The following is a 26,029-nucleotide window of genomic DNA, read 5'->3' as shown; positions in this document are numbered from 1 at the left end:
TTGGTTCTTCCCTATTTATTTATATTTTTAAAATTCTAATATTTGTTATTTCTTATATGTCTGGGCTCATGAAAAATGTTCATTAGTGATCCTGGAGGCACTACAAAGTTTGGGACACTGTTTGTGTCTTCAAAATCAAACTTCAGGGTTGCCGTAAGTCATTTTTTGGTTAATGTTCTATGTGCTGGGATTATTTATGTAACGTTTGAAGCTTTTAAGTTGTTGTTTTTTTTCTTTTTCAGTCCTTCTCAAGAGTTCCAGACTAGTGATAATTTTTCTCCTAGAAAATAGTTTAGCCTTGCCTTTCTAGAAGGTTTTTTTAATCCTCTAGGTTCCTGATTGATCCATGGATGTCCACTGTACCTTTGTGTGCTAAGGACTCATCAACACTCAATGGGTAGAAATAGTTTGTTCTCCTCCACTTGTCATGACCAGCCCTATTAAAGATGTAAATAAATAGACAAACCCAAGAGTGCATTGCTCATTTTTTAAGATGTTAAAAACATTTTGGCGAAGTGTAACATATACAAGAGTTAGAAGCACAAATCCTAAGTGAACACTTTAGATTTTCCAATAGTGAACGCAAGGATCCTCCCTCGAGAACTAAAATATCATCTGCACAACAGAGGCCCACATAATTTCCTCTCAAAAATATGTCCTCTAAACGATTAAAAAAAATCCCTTAAAGTTAAGGTATTCTCTATAAGCCATCAACACTGGAAGTACTTGAAGGAAGCTATTATGAATTTTTTTTTTTTTTGGAAAGAGAGTGAACGTATATTTGTTTCTGTTAATTTGTATTAATGACAATTAGCACAATAACTGTTAATAACCCAATAAATGCTGCTTAACAGTTGCTTCTTGCATTTGTTGAGTTATTAAATTCATGTTGTTCGGGATTAATTGTTTGATGTTCCCATGTTTGAAAAATGAGATTAAAATGTTTTTAGGAAAAGCTTTCATCTGACATTTTTAAGAGATACTTAGTAAAGTAGTTAAAAATTTTGGTTACTTAAAAATATTGTACAGCATTATTATTTTATACCTAAAGGAATGAGGACCACAATTATGATATTTTCTTTGTCATGTCTATAAATATTCTTCCAATTGCATTCCCTGGCTATTTTTTTTGTGGTTTTAAAAATTATTAAAATAGATAAGCCATCCATTCCCTTCACTAAGTGTGCAATATTAGTAAAATTTTATGTGTTCTGTCAGCAATTTGATGTGATAAAGCAATGGTTTTCCTGTAGTTCACACAGCACCAGGGCTCTGCAAAGCATCTCTGGGGGTTCTTTGATGTCTAGACAGTTTAAATTATGCCTGCTCCCCTGCCTCCAAATTCCACCCCTGTTCTGCTTCAGGGGTTGTGGGAAATGAAAACAAACCAGAAGGGTTCCACAACCCTACAGTCTAGGGAGAAAAACAAACAAGTAGAATAAGCTGTATATCTACCCTGGCAGGTGTATAGGGAAGGGCCCAATTGCAGGAATGGTAGAAAAAAAAGAATTAGGGACAAATATTGTCCTTTTTGCTTATTTCTAATTATATTCCTAATATAGAAATACATGTGCATTGCAGACAAAGTCAAAATGTGGTCGAGGCATTAGAGAAGGAGGTTCGAGTTGCCTTTTACCCCAGCTCCCCAGTTTTTCCTCCCCAGTGACAGCCAATCTACAAGATTGGTGTGTTTCTTATGTAGTGTCCTGTTTATTGAAATGGTAAGATGCAGAATTGCATTCTAAGTTGAAAAACTAACTTTTTTTTCTTCCTTTTTTCCTTGGTTTTCATTTTAAAATTCGGGACACCATGATTCTTCCAACCCATCTTTTTAGAAAGTAAGTAACTTTTGAAAGTTCAGAGTTTTGTTGTTTTGAAAATGTTGATGCTTTATTAGTTCAGGTATACATATACACATACACATACTTTATTACAGAATTTTTAACTTTTAAATTTCAACTGAATCAATTAAACCCTTGCCTCAACTATAAGTGAAATGTTTTTAATTCATTAAAAATATGAATTGTTACATAGGTGCTCATGCTATCTAAGAATACACTTTTTACATATATTTACCTCACCTTCCTTCACACGCACAGTAAATCATTGTAATATATATTCATATATAAACATATTTAAGTATGTATGAATATAAATATGTTTTGCTTAAAGCAGGCCAAGGCATACTTTCTGGCTTTTTAAAATATGAAAATAATAAAAATATATAAATAAGACTTTTATTTATTAATGTTTAATGACAAGTTCATTAAGACATTCATTTCTTCAGGAATAGCAATCCAAATTTTCTAGACTGTGTGGAGTTGTTGAGAATAACCACAATAAGCAAATGGTATGAAAAACTTTTAAAAAATTCATTTTCCTATGCGTATTCTGCATTAGATGAAAGTTACCTTTTATTAAGCATTTAACTCTATTGATGCTATCGTTTTATTGTTTTTAAATAAAATGGATCATATAATTAATTTTTTTTTCTGTTCAGAAATGCAGATGGTATGCTTACAATTAAGTGACTAATCAGCCAGTGATTTGAGATGTAAAATTTGCATTTTATTGCAGATTATTTTCTTATTCTTCTAAAATGCAAATGTTGTTTAGTTTTGAAATAAAACAAATTTCAGATATTTGTTTCCGGAAAGATTTGAGAGAATTATAGTGATCATTGAGACTTGGAGATATAATGTCATGTGATTGTGAAGTACATATTTTTAAATATTTCCATAGTAAATCTTGAGTTTATGGAATTAATAAACAGTATAATTTAATAATATATTCATGCTCAACAGAGCTTATTATTTATATGAAACTGGGTGCTTATCACTTACATTTGCAGCAAGCATAGCATTAAACTGCTACTTAATATTCAATTTATCTTCCAAAATTATCTTTCGTTTACTGTACCTTAGAAAGAAAATGTAAATTATAGTGATGGTAAATTATATTTGTTCAGCATTGTTTAGTTGTCTCGAAATCTGTATTATTCTTTCATGTTCATCTTTAGGACTTTAGGAAAAAACAGGAAGAATGTGTGTGAGGTTCGATGTTAGGTGGACAATTTTATTGTTATATTTTTAAAAGTCTACATTCTTTCATTTTTATGTATTGGATTCTTTTTTACTTGTAGTGTTAACATCTTCTTGCCAAGTCCCTACAGAAAGTCTGTGTTTCTGACAGTTTCACTAAATTAAAACTCCACAAATCTGGCATAATAATTTCCTAGCTTCAAATTGTCTGTGCTTTTATCTAAAGAGAAAATGACAAAAATAGGCATTTCAGAGTGCTCAGCATAACATGTACAACATCATTTATCTGGAATTTGTTCATGGACAGAGATATTTCTGGGGGAGATGAATTTACTTTACTGTATAAGGTATGCCTGGCCCACTTGAAATATGAGCAGAAAGTCTTATGCAAGGAAAAATAATGAAACGAGGTCTGTAAACTTGAAGAAGCTTCACAAAGAAAGATATTACATAAGCACATACATTGCAATTACCATGTATACTTTAGTGTTATTACTACATTGTTCTCTGAGCACATTCAGATTAGGGCACTCGCTTCCTATCAGTTCCATTGGGATCATACTGACATGTTGGCACAGAGAAGCTACTTCCTAAAATAATACTATGTTCTTCTTATTATAATACTCATAAACATTTATAACTTGATGGGTTTATATGTCGTATATATGGGTTTATATGCCATACACACACACACTTATATACACACACATATATGTATGTATATGTGTATACATATATGTATATATATACATATACATACATATATGTGTGTGTATATAAGTGTGTGTGTGTGTATATACATACATACAAAGGAGATATATATATATAGATTTCACTTTTTTTCATTTTATTGGTGGGTTTTCATAGTAGGTAAGAGATTTCCTAATTTTCGTTTTTAGAAACTCTTAATTTAGAAACATAAAATATTGTTTCTTTCATGGAAATTCAAACCTTCCTATCCTAGAGCTCCATAATCTTATCTGAGAATATTTTGGGTTAAATACCCAGAACCCCTAAGTCACAAATGGGGTGGAGTAGGGCTTCTCCTCAATAGTGGTTCAACCAAATATTGATCTTTCAGCATATTAGGAAGTGAAATGTACATGGAAGCGTAAGTAAGTGAAAGTAATAATTCTCACTCTAAATTCTAGTTTATGCAAACAAAACCCAAAAGAGGTTCTAAAGTCTACACCAGAAAATACTTAACACGTGCATTTTACATTTTACGAACATCTTTCTTAGGTATAATGAATACATTTCAATAATGTTTGTACAAATGTGCTTTGAAATTTTTAATCATTAGTTTAATGCCAGTTGATATCTTTAAAAAATCTGTTTTCATAATTCCGTCACTTGCATCTTTACTACAGAACATAAAGCTGGGCAGAATTCCCAAACACTTATTTTTTTATTGACAACTCTGAGAAAAGGATGTCATTGTAGAAGCTGTATCAGGTATAAACACAGATATAGATTTTTTATTTGGCCATGTGAGAAATGTAATCCTGTGGGTAACTTAAACACTTGTAATTTCAAATCAGTTCTTCCCTGGTTTCTCATTATTCTTTTGTTGCTTTTCAACCTATAGGATGGAGCTGTCCTTGAACTTGGTTTATTTGATCACTCAAGTGCAACCATCAAGTTGTCTGTAATATTTAAAAACTGAGGCTTCATGGTATTATTTGTAAAATAACAGCACATAAACGTTTGGGCTTTGGTTTCTTTGATATAGAGTGTTGGTTGCTTTATGAATAAAAGCATAATTTCAATTCAGGAGACTTTTTGCCTGAAGCCTATAAGACAGATGCATCTGATTAACTTTGGCAAAACTGGACTGGCCTGTTATTGTAATGTAGATGTTTTCGGGGTTGGGAGGATATTTTAAAAAGGCATGTGAGAAGGTTTTTTTTTTTTTTTTTTTTGAGAGAGAGAGAGAGAGAGACAGAGAGCACATTTTGCTACAGAAATTGCATGTCAGATTGCTTCACTTTTGCACACTTTTATTTTCTAGTGGAACTTCTCCATTAGCCTGTCTGAATGCAATGCTTCACACTAACACTCGAATAGGGGATGGAACATTCTTCAAAATCCCTGGAAAGTCAGGCCTTTATGCTCTCAAAGTAAGTTGGATTCTTCTGCATATTATGTCTGTTATTACTGTGTATCATGCATTTTTTCAGACATGTGAAGGTAAACAAAATTAGATTGGGGTGAAGGGTAGAAAAATGACCCCTGTGCCTTTTAAATGTTTTCAGATGTCTTAAAAAATGATTTCATATTAAGAATAAACAATGACATTTTTCTTCAAGGAAAGCATATCTGTGGTTTCTCTCTAACATATGGTAACGGAAAATAGTTGTGGCTTCCTTAAAATTCTTGATTCTTAAAAATTTACATGGAGGAGTGCCATGAATCTTCAGCCAAGGGTTTAAGATGATCACAGTTGCTGTAAACTATTTGACTTAATGACCATAAGCTGATATACAGACTTCACACCTGTATGCCTGTCTTTTATAAAAATAAATTTATCCATTCATCTCAAAAAGATGCTGGTTTAAATTAATTATTCAATTTTAAAACAGCAGTAACATCAAGGGAATTTTAAATAATTTATACTTGTGTGAGAAAAATAGAGAAATGAAATAAAAAACTTCAGATAATGGAATCTCAATTATTTTAGTATAACTTCCAACTAGAATGGGAAATGCTGTATAAGATGAAAAATTCCAGAGGATAAAAGCTGATGATCTACACATGGTTGTGTAACTTGGAACAAATAAAATCAGTGTATTATTTCTTATAAGTTAAAAATAATTCACTGCTTTAATATATGATGGATTACATTTAATGTTCATTAATGTCCTTTGAGAAGGGCATTTTTAATGCTGAAAGTTATACCTGGCAAAGAAGCAGGGGTTCTTTCTCTGCTACTAAGCATTAAACCCTTCTCATTGTGTGTTTCAGAAAATTACACAGGTTAATTAAAAAGACTTGTATTATTTCAGTTGCTTTTTGTAGCTACTTGGGTATTTAATTTACTGGTAAAATTCTCACTTATGAAACCATTTCCTAATATAAGGAAGACAGTAGAATTAAAAAAAAAAAAGGTAAGCATGTATGCCAAAAGGAAACTTTTATATAGATTTTAAAAGACCTAAAAAATCATCTTGTGGCAGTGTGCTTTTCCCAGTGGTTTGGTTTGGTTTGGTTTTTAAAGGAGTGATTTTACATTAAGATATAAATCTGTTGAAATTCCAAATCACAAGTTATAGTGGCAATACGTTAGGATCCTGAAAATATTTTAAATGTTTTCAGTTGCCAGTACATCTCCATCATAAGTCTTCATTTTTTTTTTTTTAATAATATAGAAAGAGGAGTCGTCATGCCCAGCTGACGGAACATTGGATTTAGGCTGTGAATCTGAACTGGATGGCGCGGAAATGGCGGAGGCCAATGCCAGCGGAGAAGGAGATGGAGGTATGTGTGAGGAATGTCAAGATATAAACCTTATTCTCTTACAAGTTATACAGAATTCCAGGAATTCATTGATTGAATTCCCAACCGTTAGAGATACAATTCCTTCTCTAAGTGTTTACCTCCTGCATAGATTCATCATCAAATAATTTTGATTCAAAAGGTTGGCATGAAAGGAAAGTATGCATTCTTTGCCTTTTTTTTTTTTTTTTAACAATAGGCTTTTCTGTATAATATTCTTGAGTGTTATCAGTATGTTTCTCCTGTAAGGTGAGAGTGTTGCTGGAGTTATCTAGTGGTTTTATTCTTCTGTGAGGTAGAGAATGCTAATATTTTCTCTCTGATTATGTTTCTTTTTCCTGTGATCACGAGTAGTTTTGTGACAGCTTTGTTCTTAGGTTTGTCCTTTGTAAATGAAGCCTAGGATTAATATTCCTCCCAAGGAAACATGGGCCAAATAAGTTATATTCTTTCGAAACTCTTTTGAAAAGTGAGTGACCCTTCCAGAATTCTAAGGGGGCATTTTCTGCCTCTGACTTCTATCCATGTTAATTCATTTTTATCTTTCTTGAGACATTTACATTATGATTCCATTGGAGTGTATAATTTCCGTACTGCAGTTTTAACAAATCTTTGTTCCACCAACGCTGCTGGACTTTTTCCTACCCTACCCACTAGTTCCACAGAGTGGACCCAGAGCATGATTTGGGAGGAAGACTGTGTCATTAAAGCCTCGGTTGGTGGACTCATAGAAATCAGTAAATTATCTTTAAACAAACAAACCTTAAAGGATCCTTGCAGAAATATCGCATTTCAGTAATAGCCCAAAGCCATTCATTTTATTAACAGCCATAGGAGTCTCTTTGTATTCTGACTGGACACTTCTGCCCTTTAAGCTGGTCTGCTTTCTGATAGTCCCCATGAGACTTATTTTGCTTTGGTGCCTATCTGATCTGCAATAGAGGTTGTGAATTAAGGTAGGAAACAACAGATTCTTTGTAAAAAAGGCTGATGTTGACTCTGTAGACTTCTTTTTTTTTTTTTTTTAAAGCCAACTTTCACTGAATTTGTTGTCCTGATCCTTATACCTTTTAAAAAACTCAGCTCCACACCGTAGTAGTACTGTGAACTTCGACAGGTCCTTGTGGTTACAGAGGGAACAAGGAAGATGCAAAGCAATTTCTGCCTTTCTGGAAGGGCTGGTAAATGGGGCAAACTGTTTCTCTTTAGGAGGATGAAGGGGAATCATTGGGTCCTTCCTCTTGTTGCCCTGCCTGCTTTAGTGACCACTTGTGTGCTCTGTCTTTCTCTCTCTCTCAACCTGTATATTGAGCTTCTATTATGTGCTGCATACTGTTTTCAGCACTGCAGTTTATGCAGTAAAAAGCAAGAACAAAAAGAGACCTCTGACAGATCTTAGGTTGGTAGAGAGACAGGTAATAAGCAAAATAAATGTGTAAAATGTGTAGCTTATTCAGTGCCAAAAAGTGATATGGGGCAAATTGAATGAGAGAGAGAGGAGTACATAGGAGAAAAGATCTGAAAGGAGTTAAGGGAGCAGGTATTTAAGAGGAAAGAGTTCTAGGTAAAGATGCAGCTATTACAAAGGCCTTGAAGCTGGAGAGTGCCTGAAATGTTCCAGGAATATCAAGAGACCATTGTGGTTGAAGGCCAGAGTGAACAAAGGAGAGGATGGTAAGATATGAAGTCCCAGAAGTTATAGGGCCAGATACTCTAGTGCCTTGATCTTGCCTTTTGCTTTGAGCAAGATGTTCACCTCTTACAGGATTTTGAGCTAGAGACACAAGGATCTCACTTAGATTTTAGCAGGAGCAAAGTATAGCGGAAGCACTAATTACAGAAATATATATGAGGGTGGGGATAAAGGTCAAAAACAGAGGGAGGGGCCAGTTAGAAAGCTATTTCCATAATCTAGATAAGAAGTGATGGTGGATTGAAAAAAGGAGTAGCAGAGGATATACTGAAAAGTGATTGGCTTCTGGATATGTCTGAAGCTAGATCCAGCAGGAGCTGCTAGAATTAGCATGGTTATGCAATAAAGAAAGAAGTTGGAGATAACCCCAAATTATAAGTGTTAGCAAATAGAATTAGCACTCTCTTTAACTAAGATGGAAAAATCTGGAAGTGAATTAGTTTCAGGGACAGGGGTTGTTGATCAGGAGCTGAGTTTTGAACATATTAAGTATGGCATTCATTTTTACCACCAGAGTGGACGTGTTAAATAATTGGACTTATCTGTTCTGAATTTACGGGGAAGACTTTGCTGGAGATATACATTTGGAAGTGGTTGGTTTATAGACAATATTTAAACACGAGAAACTGGATGAGATCACAAGGGAACTAAAGGGAAATAGAAAAGAGAAGAAGCTCAAAAACTGAGCTCAGGGGTATTTGAATTTTAAGAGCTTGGAGAAGGTATGGAAAATAATTACAATAAATGAGACTGAGGATAAATGGAGAGGAGAGCATGTTGTCTGTTCTGGAAGCCAAGTAAAGAGAGTGTTTCTGGAGTGAAAGCACTTCAGATGTGTCAGCTACGTTTAGATATATCAACTCATAATGAAGACTGAGCATAACCATTGGATTTAGCTTTTTGAGGTTGTTGATGAACTTGACAATGACAATTTCTAGTGGTGAGACCACAGCCTGAATGGAGTGGGCTCAAAGGGTGGGAGACAGAAAATAGAGACCCCAAATGTAGCTGATGCTTTCAACGATTTTTGAGGTAAAGGGAAGAAGTGAAATGGGAAAATGGCAAAAAGGAAAAGTAGAATCCAAAAGTAATTTTTTGATATGAGAGAGAAACAGGAGAATAATTCTAGACTGATGCGTAAAATCCAGTTGAGGAGGAAAATTTGATAATGAGGAAGTTGTCCTGTGGCCATGTGCTTGATTAGAGCAGAGGAAATGGGCTCTAGTAAATGGATGAAGAGACTGGCCTTTTTTAGGGGTATAGACAGGTGCTCTAAGGAAGCAGAGGGGAAGAGTCAGGGTATTTGGATAGAAATGAAGGTAGGAGAGTATATGTGGGAGGGGCTTATGTTGCTTTTTATTGCTTCGTTTTTCTCAGTGAAATAGGAAACAAACTCTTCAGCTCAGGATGAGGACCAGGGAGGTAGTTTTGCAGATTCAGGGAGACTATATAAAATGTTTGTCTACAGTCAGGCAGCATTAAGTACACTTTCAAGTTTGCTAATTCTGAATTTTATACAAGACTAGACAACATAGCTGTACTTTTTCCAGTCATGTTCATGACCACTGTTAACAAGTGCAGAGTCGGTACAGAGTCGGGCTTGACCAGAGTTGGGATTTTGCCAGGTGTGAATGAAGAAGTGAGAGAGGGATGAAGGGGTTAAGGGTGCATGAAATGGAGTAGTTAAGATCAGCCTCCACGGTAGCTGAGGTGGTTGTGGAGGCAAGGACACGATTATGCGAGGGATGGTGTGAAGGGGGAGGTCTTCTTGGTGTGGAAGGATTGTTTGATCTGGTGTTCCACAGAAAATGAGTTAGAAGGACAAGTGACTTGAGAGGTGAATACACGAAATTGAGGTTAGGAAAATATTATGGAATGTGTGTCGGAGATGAGAGGAAAGGAAGAAGGAACCCCAGTGTAAGGCTGTCATGAACGGTTGGAGCGTTCACGCTCTTCCGCAGTGGCGTGACTGAAGGGACCATCAGCCGCAGCTGAAATTCAGCAGCCCTCGGTTTGCCCAGCCTCGTGTTATGGGATGGAGCTGAGTCTGGAATAGAAGTCACCCATCCCATTTCCAGGCCCAGTAGTACAAGATGTGTGGAAAAGAAAGGGGCTTCCACCTGAGAGAGTTCTAGGGGAAGTAGTGATCATTGGAGAGAGCCAGGTTTTTTGTACTCAAGATGTGAAGGGAAGTTTTCAGAGAAAAGATGGAGGCTAATAGATTTTGGTAATTGACTACTACTGAATTTCGGAGGAGACAGTAGGAGGGTTTTAGTGGCTAGAAAGGGGCGGAGGACCAGGCAGGAGCACTTAGCCAATAGCTAAAACAAAGTAGGGAAAGAAAACTCCCCTGATTTGAAATGTGAATAGGAACTTCACAAAATAACACATACCTGCACATCTCCAGCTAATGTGACCAAGACTAAATTTTCTGGTCTCTCCTTTGAAGTTGCATTAGAGAAATTGTTTTGGGGAATCACTGAACGGATAGTAAATAGCTAGTTTCCATGAGTATTCCTTGACTTTCCCACTTTTGTTTGCATCTTATGGCAAACCATGATTGCTTCTTTTTAGGACAAGGATATTTCCTATTCACATAAATACCATATACTTCTGTGTATAACCCATCAAACTTGCCACACTTAGATATTGAAAAGGACTGCCTCCACTGTCCAGACTTTGTAAGCCGTATCTGGTTTAATCCTCATAATGTTCCTATGGGATAAATAATCTTTCTAGGCTCTGTTATTTTTTTTTAATTTCCTATATTTATTTATTTATTTATTTTTGCCTGTGAGAAATATCTCATCCAAGTGGCAAGCATAAAACCCAGGCTCTAACCGCTGTGATCCTCCCTTGGAATCCCAGGGAACACTGTTAGCCAGGAGTCATTGATACAGTTTTGCTTTTCCCACATTTGTACAAATCTGTTCTGATTATAGACTTGAGAATTTGACAAAAGGGAACCCCTGGCTTATCTGAATTAAGGAGTGGGATACCACATGACTTCTTACAAATCAATAATACAGTTCATGAAACTGAAGCAGTTCAGGTGATTTCCTTTCTGATTTTGTTTCTAATACATTTTTGAACCAGAAGTTAGAATGGATACAGTTTCTCTACTTCTAGCAGCTGTACAAATATACTTTGAAAATATAATCAGAGAGAGAGAAGGTGGGGGAATGTGTGGGGTTGGGAGCCAGGGCAGGGAGAGAATGACAGGGGAAGGAAATGGGGAGGGTCCCACCATCTGGTTTTTTTTTTTTCCCCTTCTCCTCTCCCATTCCTCCTTTGGGATGAAAGAGTGGGAAGTGCTGGGGTGAATAATAACCTTCAATTGGTAACATACCCTTGTGGCAATCCAAAGAATAAGCCTCTGCTACCATAGAGTTCTTTCACATTAATAAATATCAACTGCCATTCGCTGTACCATTAAACAGGGTAAGCACAGAAATATTTCTTTTTTTAAAAAGACTCTTAAAAAAAAACTGGTAATAGAAAATCTTAGTAGCTTGATTCCAATCAATAACAGTTGGAATTTTAGATCTGAGATGATAATAGGAATGCTTGAATCTTCTTCTTGCAATCAGTTGGCCAGAGAAATATTCTCATTAAATGGGTGATCCTTTGCCAAGATACTTTGTTTTAAAGCTTTTTGAAAAGTATTACAGTGTGGGGGAAGTGGCATATTATTGATTATAGGATTTGCAAGACACACAGAGCTATAGTTTTGTGTATGTTTCTTTGACTCCTACCAAAGAGTTTCTCAAGTTAATAAGAATTAGACATACAAACTCCAGAAAGTAAACTCTTCAGATGTCACAGACTTTAGCTCTGGAGACTGAAGAGTGATTTAGGTGAATCACTTGATATATCTCTGTTGACAACCCATAACCATTTATGCCAATATAAGTATAGATCTCTGTCACCCAAAGAAAATATTTTGAATTTTATGGGCTATTTTAGTCAGAGATCTATGGGTATATTTGTGTCGGAGTTGTTTTCCGAGCATAATACATTGGTATATCATGAGTTTGCTCACACATATTAAGTTGACTTACAGTGCATTCCTGGCTGCAAAACCCATACATATTTTATATGAAATGATGGCATCACTAGATAGTCTTCACCCTCTTCACCTTCTATTTATAAATTGTTATTAACAAGAAAAAAAATGAATTTCTCTTTCCATGGCCCTGATTTATATTACAAGTTTAAAATCAAAAGCGACCATCCTACTTATTAAAATAAGGAAACTAGAGAATGTACAATTTTCATCCACAGAGATCAAAAAAGGTTCTGCTTGTTATTAACCCTAATGGCTTTCAGGGAGGAAGCAGTACTCTAGCAGGGGAATTAGTATTTTAAAAGTCTCTATTTAGGGAAAAAAATTATAGAGAACATATATCCTATATTTTAGTCCTTAGATCCCAGGGTAAATAATGATTCTAACATTTGAAGAATTTTATATGGTCCTTTTTCATTATTCTTTATGGCCAGCTTTATAAGTGGGTTTCTGATCCTATGATTCTTGGCAGGGTTGTGTTAACTTAATGAAACATTATTCAGCTCACTCTTTGTTTTCATTGGCTCGGAGGCCGCAGTTTAAGGGGTCTTTTTTCAGAAGTGAAAAGTGCTTTAAGATGGCCTGAAGTGTGTGGATAGGATCTCTGTTGAGACATCAATTACATGCAGATGAGGAGCCTCCTGGAGGAAGTGAGAAGTGTACTAATGAAGGTTTACGTGCCCTCAGGGAGTAGTCACACTGACAGTTTATCAGTGGCAATTTTATAGAAGGGATCAGGGAAAAGAATACAAGGGGACTGTGGAGTTGTGACGACAGCGTTTCGAGTAACTTTGGAGGATGTTGGTAACCTCTTTGGTGTTTCTTTTCTTGTGGTGGTATCGGTCTTGTTGGGCTGGGGTTTTTTCAGTTGCTAGTCTGTGGTTGCCCCCACGTGATGGTACTTAGGATGGAATCTGTGCCTTCATCTGGCTGTTCGGGATGAACTTCTACCTGCCAGCCACTCCTTAGAATCTTGCCCATGAGGGAAGGGGATTATTTCAGCGATTGGACCGGTCCCCTGATTTTCTTAGGTTAAGCTAATTTGTCTTTGCTTTAACATTTCTTTTTCCTTAACAGCTTTGTTAGCTCATAGAGACACCTGTTCTACATTGGTGGCCTAGAGAAACTTAAGTATGTGAAAATTATATTGTTTTAGTTACACATGGAAGAAAATATGGAGGAAAGAGAATACTCTTCATAGTCAGAAATGACCATTAGCAGGATATCAGACCTCCTCTGCCCACTCTTTCCTTTTTCTCCCTTCTTTCAACCCAGCCCACAGCATTCATGAGAAGTACGAGGGACTTCAAGTTCATGTGGGCTGGACCCCAAGCCAGCATTTGACTTAAGCCAGTCAATTTAGCTAGATAATATTCTAATAGTAAATGTCCAAAGAGATAGGAATCTCAGGCTCCTTTATATTTGTCTCTGTGTTTTCATAACCTTTATAGTCAATGTTTTCCTTATGCTGAAAACTTTACGTGCATTTAATTAAACTAATTTTCTCCCCCCCCCCGTCTGATGATGAGGAACAGCTGGGCATCATCTAGATACCACCCCTTCATCTTAACTTCTTCAAATGACTTATCCCAGCTCTTTCATAAATTTTCCGTTTACTATTTTCCGTTTCTTTTACCCATTAGGGACCTCTTTTTCTTACATACTTCCCCTTGAACTGTGAACTTTGTTCTTGTATAAATGGATTTTGGTCAGTTTTAATAGCCTAGGTCACGGAAGAAAAGAAAGTTTCAAAATGAAGATAAAGTGACCCATTTAAGTGTACTTTTCCCTTTTTTTCTTGAGCTCTGAAACATTTCATAATATCGAGATAAAGATTGCAAAGAGTGTGATTTCATAATAAAAGAAAACTTCCTCTCAAATAAACCAGAATTAAAGATTTCCCTCAGTTAACTCATCTTAACTAGCCAGCTTTCTGTTTGATTTATTAGTTTATAATCAGAATATATGAACAAATCACCCATTCTTCAAAAAGTAAAGTACTTTTTTCATTGGTGCCAGATAACCCGTTCTCTCCTTTTAAAAGCGACAGCATATAGCCATTTCTCAGTTAACCAACCACCTCAGTACCTTATCTAACTCCCTTTTATTATATACTAGAGTTGTCTTTTATGTGTCAGAGGATAAAGTACTTAGTGGTGATGCCCACAAGTGGAGGAAGCGTTCACCCTTGACCTTGTACCAACCTTTTAATGATACTCTTCTTGCTTGCTTCTTGCTGTTTCTGGTTTTCTGAGTGGATTGCTGTATTTCTGTGTAGATGTTTCAGGAATGTAATGCAGTGTAGAAGATCATAGGTATTGTGCAGCATAACAGAAATAGCTTCCACTGTTCTGCCCCGTGCAAGCAGTTCATCGTGTCACTGCTGTCCATAATTCTGACAGAGGAATCTGTTCTGACACATCTGTAGGCTGTAGATGGACCTACAGATCTGGTACCTGTAGGGTATGCTTTTCCTATTAAATACTGATATTTCTGGCTTGAGTTTCTCTTTTCTGAGTTTGAAGGGATATTTTTTATGGATACCCAGAGATATTAGTGTAACTCAATGGCTCCGGCGATAAATTGAGTGCCTGTAGGAGGGATTCCTACAGCTGTACCCTCGGTGTACAAATGTTCTTCCTAGTTAACTTGGGAGCTTCTGTGTCCTGTCCAGGGAAAACCAAAGTGTTTGTGAACCATTGGGTCTCCTGCAATAAAACTTCAGTCCATTCACTTCTGTGATACTGGATGAGCATCACTTGTAGCCTCTGATATCAGCCTGATTACATCTTGTTTAGGATCATGTTCTTATTGATAGAAATTGCTAGTATAATTATCATCTGATTAGCCATTCCTCTTATTTTATTTGCTCCCTTTTCTGCAAACGTCTTCTGCCTAAGAAGAGGGCTTTATTGGGCTAATAAAGCTGGATATAACATACAATAAAATTTTAAGTTATTTTAGCTATATTTTATTAGCAGATGATATTCTAAATATTATCGAGTATCAATAGGTAAAATGTTTAGACAGTTTCTCCTTTGAAAGTTTCTTAGGGGATAATTGCTATTTACAATATTTTAATTCCAGTGTTTCTCTATGTAGTTGCTGGCCTTTCTTGGAATCTCATAGGCTTTGAATGTTGTCTGTTGGAATGAGGGAAATTGTTTAAATTCCAGTATCTGTACCTATCTTGGAATAAGGAATGCTTTTAGAGAAGGTAGTTCTCCTTAGTCTGGATCCAAAAAGGATTAAGGAACTACCTTTCCTCTGAGAGAAATGGAGTCCAGGAAAGATTTTTGGGGTCAGATGGGGTTTGCCTGGTCCTCATTAAGTCATTTTTAACAGTTTTTGGCATGTATTTTGTTACTATGTATATCCAGAACATCTGATATGAGCAATTTCAATGTAAGTATGATACATAAAGTGGACACAATCCAAATATAAGCTTCTTTGATTATTTGCCATCAGAGGATACTTTTGAATTATGTGCTTGTTGATCTTTCAGAACAAATTTTAATTATCATTTGTAGGTTTTCGCACACTTGGTTTTCCTCAGATAGAATTAATAGTTCCATACCACAGTTCCTAGAAAAAAATACATTAAAAAAAGCTTTATAGGTCTTGGGTTTTATTCGCTGTTGTCCTCCAGCATTCGATACAGTGTTTGGCACAGAGGTGCTCAGCAAAAGTTTTGCAACTAAATGAATGATTCATAAATAAATAAGCTTCCTCTAAGACTCCTTTCTCTTTTAAAATGTGATTGAACTCTAACTGTGCACAGCGTTATCCCTAATACACTCTGTGCTCTTCAATTTATATCTGTTGTTTATAAAAACTATATTAAGCCTATAGCGAATGTCAGGATTATTTCTACAGAGAACTATTTTGATAGCATCTAGTTTGATCAGAAAATTGAAAGGGAGTAATTGGAGGGAGAACTGATAGAAATGAAATGGATCAAAGGCTGTTCTGCCTGCCTGGATTAGACCTGGAAACATCAGTTACCTCTGATAGCCTGTTACTTATATCATGTGGTTTAGTGGGACATACAGCAATTAATATCGTTGTTGCAGGGACTCTGTTGTGTGCAGATCCTGGTCTGTGGTGTGGTTCTGCCCTCACATAGCTCCTGCCATTTCAAATAAGCATTGTGATTTCTAATTTTGGCTTTCGAATTATTTTTATTTTACTATGGAAAAGCCCCAAACTGTGACTTTCCTCTTAAAATAAGGCAACAAGTCAGGATGGCAGAAGGAAGTTTATTTGCAGTGCATGGCAGGTCATGTGACTTTCCACCGATATGCGTAGGATGTTTTGTTATTTGGTTTTCATATTTTCCCTAATTGATTTTAGGATGATTTTTAAAAAGTTTCATAAGATAGAAAAGAAATTCACTTTTTATGTATGCTTTTCCATAATAACTGAACTCTGCTTTGCTGTCTTCCCCTTCCATGAATTCCTTTTTTTTTTTAAAGATTTTATTTATTTATTTGACAGAGAGAGAGAGAAAGAGCGCAAGCAGACAGAGCAGCAGGCAGAGAGGGAGGGGGAAGCAGGCTCCCCACTGAGCAGAGAGCCCGATGCAGGGCTCGATCCCAGGACCCTGAGACCATGACCTGAGCCAATGGCAGAGGCTTAATCCACTGAGCCACCCAGGTGCCCCCCCCCCTTCCATGAATTCTTAACTAAAAATCAGTAATTGAATATTGACATTAAAAATAGACACTTTAGATAAATTTCATTAAAATCAAATTTGACAGTTTTGCTTAATAAACATTTATAGATCAACTGCTCTGCAACTATCTTTGCAACAATGTGTAAGTCCCTGAGTGGCTGGACTTTTGGGTAGTGAGAGGCAGAGAAGCATCGTTTGTAGAGAGTGCCCCGAATACATTACTAGGTTCCAAGGAAACTAGGCAAGGGGAGGAGTGAGTCTACCTCAGAGCTGGGCATAGTCAGGAAGGCTTTGGGGGAAGCTGTTCCAGGTTGCTATGCCAAGATGAATTCTCCAGGCAAAGAAATGGAGAAGGGTATTTGGATGAGGGACAGTCGGAGCGAGTACAATAAATACAGCAAGTCACTGTGTTCAGGAAACACAGCAGGTTCTTGGTTGGTTGGATCAGAGACGATGGGAGTTGAAGAGGTAGACAAGACTTAAGATGAGGGAGAGACAAAGTCAAGGCTGTGTTCTAAATTCTCCCTTCTTTGTGTCTTGGTTTAAAGGTCAAAGCCCTCTTGTACACTTGTTAATGAATTAGTAATTACATTGGGGGGAGTAGTGCCCAAAGTTTCTGTCATTCAACTTTAAAAAATATGAGCTCTAACCCATATTTTCTAGTTTGACCTCATTTTTGAAGCTGAAGGGTGAATGAAAATGAGGGGAAGAGGAGGAGAGCATGGAGACTCTGCGAGTCAGAAATCCAGTCTTGCGGGCAGTCACCAGGTTCTCTAGCCTTCAGGACTGTCTCATGATGACGAGGAATCTTCCATCTCTCTCTGCTCCTGAGGCTTCCAAATAGAATATTTGGGCTGGGAGGTTTGGGAGTCTGAGTGTGAGTGAGCGTGGAGGTAGTTGAGCAGCAAATACTAAGAACCTCATTACCCATCTGAATTTACAACAAGCAGATTAGCCTTTAACTGTGTCTTTGGCTTTGCCTAGTTTTGGCAGCCAAGCAAAATGTAGGCAGAAATAACATTTCTGTACCTTTTTTAAAAAAAACCTTTCCTTGTCTTCATTTTGTCCACCTACAGAAAGGGCAGGCAGTCTTGTGGGGTTTTGAGGTATAAATCGTGGCATTCATTTTGTGATCGTGCCAGTGAAGTTAGAAAAACAAACAAACAAACAAACAAACAAAAAAAAACCATTCTTGTTTGAATGCCAAAAAGATATCATTTTCTTAGCTGCCTGTCAGTGTATGATATTTATTGGATAAAACATCTGTCCTAATTCTTCAGTTTCCTCGTTTCTGTTGTAATTTTACATACGGGGGATTTCCCTTGGTCCTTTCCTTAACATTGATTTTTCTTTGGCTTGTATTTCAGAGGCCAAACCCAGTCCCTTCTGTAAATATTCAGGCAAGTGTTTAAAATGAGCTCTGCATTATTTATTTATCACATCTGTTATTAAGAAAGCTGCAAGAACAAAGTAAAAGTGAAAAACGTGTGTTTTGTCAGAATATGAAGCTGCATGAACCTCCACAGTCCAGCTACTTGATGTTCTTCTGTTCAGCTGCCCTCATCATATACACGGCAAAAGAATGAATAAAATCATTCATACACCCTGTTAAGGGTCCATTTTTGTCAGCACACGTACACACACACATGCCACGTGCATGTACACGGCACACTCAGGTGCACTGTTCGGAGTCTATGGATTGCACTGTGCATTTAATTATCTCTTGACTTTTTCCTTAAAAATAAGATATTTGGTTTTTTTTTAACCCAAAGGGGAACTCATTTATAGATTTCATTTTCTATTACATTTACTTTTTGTAAAAGTTCCATAAATATTTGATCAGAAATAAATAATTCGGGAGGTGCCTGGGTGTCTCAGTGAGTTAAGCCTCTCCCTTCGGCTCAGGTCATGGTCTCAGGGTCCTGGGATAGAGCCCTCCATCGGGCTCTCTGCTCAGTGGGGAGCCTGCTTCCCCCCCCCTCTGCCTGCCTCTCTGCCTGCTTATGATCTCCATCAAATAAATAAATAAATTCTTAAAAAAAAAAAAAGAAGAAAGAAAGAATGTGGGAAAAATGGTTTGATTCAGGGAAATAGGACGAAGCTCCAAAGAGGGAATCAGGAAGGCAATTGACTATGGAGGAAGGAATTCTCATGATGCTTCACTTGAGCATTGGATGGAATGTAAGATACAGCAAAATAGAGGTTTAATTTAAAGAAAAATGAATCATCTTCAGAAGAAAACTTCATAGGACTGCTGGATGCTGTTTGATTTTATTGTCCTCCCCTCCACCTGAAGTTCTGGGCTTAAATAGAACCAAATCTTCCTTTTGGAAACACTAAATGCATATGAATCACTATTAACTTGGTGGAATGGTGAATTTAAATGAAGTATGCATTATATCCTCTGATAGCTAAACAGGTATCGTGATGCCACGTGGCTTCCTAAATCAGAGGGAGGTAGAGCAAGTTCTAAGATATCTCTTGTGCTCTGGAAGGAGGGCTGACTGTACCATTTATTGTCGCAGTCAGATGAGTGCAGGGGGATAGGCTTTCATTATATACAGACCAATTCAGCATCTGTTGTTTTTGGATCCTGCTTCACTGGAGTTTACCTTTGCAAGACTTATGAATAAAAGCACTTCCTAAGCAAATCGGTAAATCTGTTTAGATGTCCAGTGTGCAGAACTATTCTGCTATTTTCCCCAGGTTCCCTAAAATCCACGGGTGGCGTTTGGCTCTCCTTTTTAACTAACCAGTAAGTTTCCATATTCGAGGTGGAAATACTACTCCAAGAATGTGAAGTAATAAAATAACTTTGTTTCTGGCTGGGCTTCTGTTGCCACATATAGGTCCATCCAACTGGAATCAGTTGTCCCCTCTGTGACCTTCCTCTCAGTTCCTTAGTTTGTCTCACTTCATAGAGACTTCAGAACATTAAAAAGGCCATCGATGTAATCATGTAAAAGTAAATTTATCTTTGAACTATAAACCGATAGTTAATTTCTGCTATTTCTTGATGAGTAAGACTTGGCCGAGTATTATAATTTACTGTAGTGATCATTGCAAGGAGAAAAGCCTAGAAGCCGTAGTCCGTGAGAGCAGTGTGACAATTTCTTAACGACGACTTTTAGACTGTTTTAAGGAAAAGTATCATATGGTATCAAATAGAAACAAGTCACCTGGTCATTAATTCAGGGACTTCTCTGAGTCTGTCCATGGGCAAACCCTTTGGCTTCTTCAACCGAAGTATTTCCTGGGCCAATCACTGTCACCAATAGTTCTTAATTTTTTCATGTCTGTGGTTAAATGACTTGATCTCTCTGCCCTTATCAACTTCCCATTTCAGTACTTTCGGGATGCAACCAAATTGAACTTCTTTAGACGCTGAATTTTCTGCATCAGTTCTGGGCTTTGAGGACAAATATTTTAAGTGCGAAATTATGGGTCTGGCCCTGACTCCCAGCTCTGCTATTTTGTTGACTTTGTTACGGTTGGCAAGCTGTTGAGCCTTTCTGAGCTCTAGTTTTCTCTCTCCAAAACAGAGACAGTACCTTAATGTCTTGCAAGGAAGCAGCAACGATGTGGCAGGGATGAAATGAAATCACATATGTAAAGCGCTTGGCATTAATAACTAACAAATACTGTCTGAAACTTGTTCCTTTTGTTTGGTCCTCAGTAACTTGATTACTTTGTCTTAAAACAAAACTTGACTCTTTTCCCCCAACATTCTCCTTCATGAGCTGCATTTTTATTTCTAGGCAACATGTGCTTGAGTCTATCTAAAGCAGCTTGAATGTTCGCAACACTGTGCACGTGCATGTGCTTCCATTTTTGACTAGAATAATTTTTACTCCTCCACCTGCCTCTAAAGCTCAGGTCAGAATCTTCTCAAGTTACTGTTCCTTCAAAAATTTTCTTGGATTAGTGTTAACCCTGGTGCCCTTAAAAAGTCATATTTTGAGCTTTTCCAATATGTTCTCAAGTTATTTTTTTCCATCTAACTTCCGCTTGCCTCCTGCCTTTGACATCTGCCTCCATTCTGCCCCCAATCACAGTACTTCCTGACTTTGATTTTCCAAATAACACCTTCCCCTCTGGTGTGCACAGAAGAGGGCCTGCATCTCTCTGTGGCCAGAGTACAGCCTCTTCTCTCTGGTAGACATTTTGAGGGCAAAAGATGAGTGCTGGCCATAACCCAGGTTCCACAGAGCCATGGGTGAATGTGGGCCCTTGTCACCCATGCCAGTGAGACATTGGTTCATCTAAAAAACAGCTTTTTGTAGAAAATGTCCTCTGTAGGATAGGCAACAGGAAAATTTGATTCTGGTAAAAGTACGCAGATTATATGATTCTCTGCAGAAAGCATGATGTTCTTGAAAATAATTACCTTAAATTGACTCACAGCATCTTGGCTTTTATTTTTCCTTCTCCGTGATAGATGACTTGGCCCATAGGACAAGACAAACATGTCCCAGTAGGCAAGGCAGTCTATAGAAGGAGGGCTGTTAAATGGAAGAGCACCAGGGCCGTTGGTAGATTTGAAACACAATTTCATGAATTTACATTGTTTCTTCAAAAGACTGTGCGTTGCTTAATCTGCATATTCAGATTTGGAAAGTATCTACTGACTCCCAAGTCTTAAGGCAGATATTATGCTCTTTTTTTATGTCCACACAATAGCCCTATGGGATAGGAATTAACATCAATTAGTGGGTAAGGACACAGGGTGTAGAGAGGTTACGTGTAACTGTGACCACACAGTTATTAAGTGATCTGTTCTCTCAAATCTAGATATTCTTCTTGTCACTGTGGTATTTGGCTTTATTTTAGGTATCCATTTTCAATTGGAGAGAAGCTCCAAGTGAGTTAATTACAGTGGATATAAAAAAAGGAATTCAAATTAGTAATATCATTATCTCTCTCTGTTTCTAGTTTGTGCGAAGCAGGTAAACGATGAAGCATCTTCCACTCGAGATTCAAGCCTCACGAACACAGCGGTGCAAAGCAAGTTAGCGTCTTCCTTTCAGCAACACACCAAAAAGGCTCTGAAACAGGTAAGAGAGCTGCCATTCGTTCTTTGTTCGACCTCCTTAAAGTAATGGGTGTGAGGTGGAGAAGGTAAAATCTGCAGGAACATAGCAGCCAGAGAGCAACAGAGATGTCCTGAATTCAACTACTTGCATTCTATTCATACACTAATTTTACTCCAGGCGAAAAACTAGGAGAGGCTTGGCTGAGAACTTTGATGTAAAATAGAAGAGGGAAAATGTTCTTAGAGCCATGAAAACTTATATTACGATTTTCTTGTGTGAGGTTTATAGTAAACATTTTGGGTTCATAAATGCATTGCATATCTTGAAAATACTGTCTCTGTGGTCTCATGCTTAACTAATAGTTGATATAAAAAATAAACACATAATTTCTTCCTTGTGACTGAGACGCATCAAGTTATGACTAGGAAAGAGAGTAGTTGTGGCTTACTTTTATCAAGAATGTCTACCATTGAGCATTTGGTGCTGAACGGAGGTTAATCGTGCAATATCATCTTGATACAACCTACGTGGTCTTGATCTCTGTGTCCTTGCGCCAAGGTGGTGATGGAATGGTTGCAAGATTGGCTTCTAGGTTCTGAAACACCCAGGTTCGAATTCCTGCAACTCTGGGCAAGACACTTCTCTCCTCTGAATCTCCAATTTCATGTCTAGAGAATGTGGGAGATAATAGCACCTTTCACATGGGAACAATCCAAGAGAAGTCTGTGAGGTGAGACGTCGAAAGCACATGGTAGAATGAGCAACCCTGACCCCTGATAGCCACTCAGTAGACGTTAGCTATTGCTGCTGCACCAGCACATTCCGAACTGGGCGTGGATGAGGAGGAGACGATGCTGTGCTTAGATGAGGACACTGTGTGATGGTAATGTGCTCCATAAGTGGAAAGCTTATGTATGTGACCGTTCATGTGAAAATTCATGATTTTCCCCTGTTTAACTGCCTTCCGCTCCCATATTTATTTTGTTCTTTCTATGACAGACCCTTCCCTCACATCTCCTGCAGACCTTGACCAAGTCTAGGAATAGAAATACCATTCTCATGCTGTATTTATAACAAGGAAGAGGAGAAATGTTTTTAAAAAATTAATTTTTTTTAAGTCTCACTAACCTGTAAAGCTTCTTAATATCCTATCCAGTTTCGTAGACAGCCCCTACCTTCTCCCCTACTTCAAACAAGGAAACTTAGGAAAGAAACTGAACATTTTTGTACTGAATTACATTACTTTTCTATTCTGTATTAATTATTGAAATTGCAGTATTTCCTTTCATTGGTATTATGTATAAGGTAATTATTGTTACATCAAATAATCTTTGATGAGCTTGCCATTATATCTTGTATGATGTTTTAGACCGAAGAACAAAATTGAATTCAGTGTTGAGATCCCTTTTTAATTGACGAAATAAAGGATGGATGACAGTAGGGAAGTCCAGGAAAAGGCTTATTCAGGTGGCAAATGGAATGCAGTTAATAAAATACGACCCAGGAGAGAACGAAGGAGATAAAGCTGGATACCGGTACTCGTAGCATTTAAAAAACATAGATGCAGTCATAAATGAAAGTCATACTTCTGAAGGGCAGTGATTTAGAAAATGTCTACATCATGAAATATTCCTGTATGTAAACATAAAGATAAAAATTCAGATCTAGGTCTTGTCATGTCTCACTATTTTTTACTTTCTCCATTTTGGTTTCATATCATTTGAACATTTTTCATAATGACTAACTTATTTCACAACAACTTTGAGTTAGTATTTTTGTGCTGTTGCAGAGCATGTGTTCATGGAAAGTGCCATTTGCTTGCTTAGGGTCTAAGCCTCTTTGTAAGAAACCTGTCCTATAAGCTTCTTAATGTCCTGGAAGAGCTGTGTAGTAATTTCTTAAAACTTCATATTGTATAACCAAATAGCAAATTAGCTACTGTGGGAAGATGGCACAATATGTAGCAGATATGCTAATGTTTGATTAATAATCAAATTTGTATTGGAAATTCATTAGAAAAAAAAGCTGCTCTTGCAGAATTTTGCCTAGCTTCCCTGTAATTGCTGAGTTTCTTAAGACAGCATTTCAAAAATTGACTGAACATGAGGCATTTTAAATTGTAGCAGCCTCAGCAAATCTGCAACTTTCTTTTCTTTTGCGTAGTTGAATGGCTATGACCATGTAGAATTCTTTGTAAGTGTATATATATATATATATACATACGTGTACACACATATGTATGTGTACTCTATTCATAAATATAAGTTTTGTGTGTATGTATGCACGTATAAATCATCTTATGAATGTAGGGCCAGCCAAATGAGCCTAATGACAATTACATTAGCTGACATTTACTTTTCGGAACTCTACACATTATGCTCTGTATTTTATATATACCGTGTCATTTGATCCGCATAGAAATCCTTTAATGTATGTACGAGTATTCCCATTTTTCAAGTGAGGGAAAGAAGGCCCAGAGAATTTAGATGTCTTGCCCACAGTTGTTCAGCGAGTACATTTTGGAGATGATGCTTGACCCCAGAATCATAGTTTTAGATTCTTCCCTCTTAACTGATACTGCCTTTTAGCATATGGTCTATAATATGATAGATGAATTTTTTACATTATCTCTAGAAATTTTCATTCTTCAGCATTTGTATAACGTAAGAAAAGCAATACATCATAATCATTAAGAATATTATTTTTGAACACAGACTTGTGTATGTTCAGTTTCAGCACACATTACTGGCAGACACTCAAAAATATATCAATTATGCAGCTCTTATCGTTTTGCTGGAAGTGTATTCAGGGTCAGTCGGCCTTTAGTAGTTTGGCTGTCCATAGGCCAGTATACATTCTTAGAAAGAAGTAGGTGGAGCTATGGTGAGAAAAAAAAGTAGGTGGAGCTATGGTGAGAAAAAAAAGTAGGTGGAGTTATGGTGAGAAAAAAAAAAGAAAGAGGTAGGTGGGAAAAAAGAGAAACAAACCCAGTAGCTTTATAAGCATAAATGTAGTTTAAAAAAAAAAAGCAAATAAAATAATAATAATAATAATAATAAAATAAACCCTCAGGCAAAATAAGCCAGACATATTTTCTCAGATCTGAGGCCTCCTACCCCCCCAAATTATGTTGCATAGAGAGTGGGTCCTTTTACTCGGCAATACTGCTGATTGCAGTGTAACTACAGTCTAGGCAACCTGGAGGCTAGAATGTCCCTTGACTACTGACATAGAATATTTTCATTGCTTCTGATCATCAAAACGTTAGTTAACATCCTATGTTAGTTAACATCCTATGTATCCTATTTTACCTTCTGATCATCAAAATGTTAGTTAACATCCTATGTTAGACATAGTTGCATGAATAATATATTGTTATTGTGGTAGATTTTTTTTTTCTGAATATGCGTATTCCAAATAAACACATTCTGAGGCCTCTGGAGAGTAGCAGCTTGCTGATTATTACCTTGTTCCCTGACTTCTTTCCGCCTTGTTATTTTAGTTATAATGATCCTAAAAAATACGAAATGATTAGATTTTGAATTTTAAAGAGTAAGGATTAAGAAATATTAAATTTTGGAAGTTTTGAAACAGCAGAATCAAATGAAAGATTAGGGACGGATGAGTTCTTCGACGATGGGATATAACATGGTGTAGAACAGAACCTTTCTATGTTGTTGCTGTTGTTTCATTCGACTTCGTTATTTATTTAGGGTGGTAGAATTTATTCATAAAGTTGCAGGTATTTTGCCCTCTCCTCTTATCACAAAGCAGATATGGTGTTGGTATTTTGCTTTAGCTTTATATATTTGACCAATACCATGAAATTCCAAAGGTTATGTTGCACGATAGCAGTTTCTTGAACATGGGTGTTGACATTTAGCCTGAGAGCAACAGTGCAAGTTGGTAGTGCCTGACTCAGCCAACTGTTTTCTATGTGTGTATTTCTAACTATTTTAGCATTCACAGCATGCGATATTCTCAGATTTTTCAGTGAAGGGCATATTGCATTCAGTGCATTCTTAA

General features: G+C 36.9%; 1 protein-coding gene across 2 annotated transcripts in view; it reads left to right on the top strand.

Moving 5' to 3' along the window:
• Positions 1-26,029, top strand: part of ASXL3 (ASXL transcriptional regulator 3) — a 187,131-nt gene that overhangs the window by 62,216 nt on the left and 98,886 nt on the right. Inside the window, exons 3-5 of one of the 2 annotated variants that reach the window (XM_082699674.1) lie at positions 5,054-5,161; positions 6,410-6,518; positions 21,903-22,024. In XM_082699674.1, the coding sequence (XP_082555800.1) occupies positions 5,054-5,161; positions 6,410-6,518; positions 21,903-22,024 (339 nt within the window). Of the gene's footprint in view, positions 1-5,053; positions 5,162-6,409; positions 6,519-21,902; positions 22,025-26,029 lie in introns of those variants that run through there. The other variant, XM_082699673.1, reaches the window with a different exon arrangement.

The sequence above is a fragment of the Mustela nivalis genome, assembly GCF_964662115.1.
Source record: "Mustela nivalis genome assembly, chromosome: 14".
NCBI classification, from domain to species: Eukaryota; Metazoa; Chordata; class Mammalia; order Carnivora; family Mustelidae; genus Mustela; species Mustela nivalis.
This window is presented reverse-complemented; position numbering and strand designations above follow the sequence as displayed.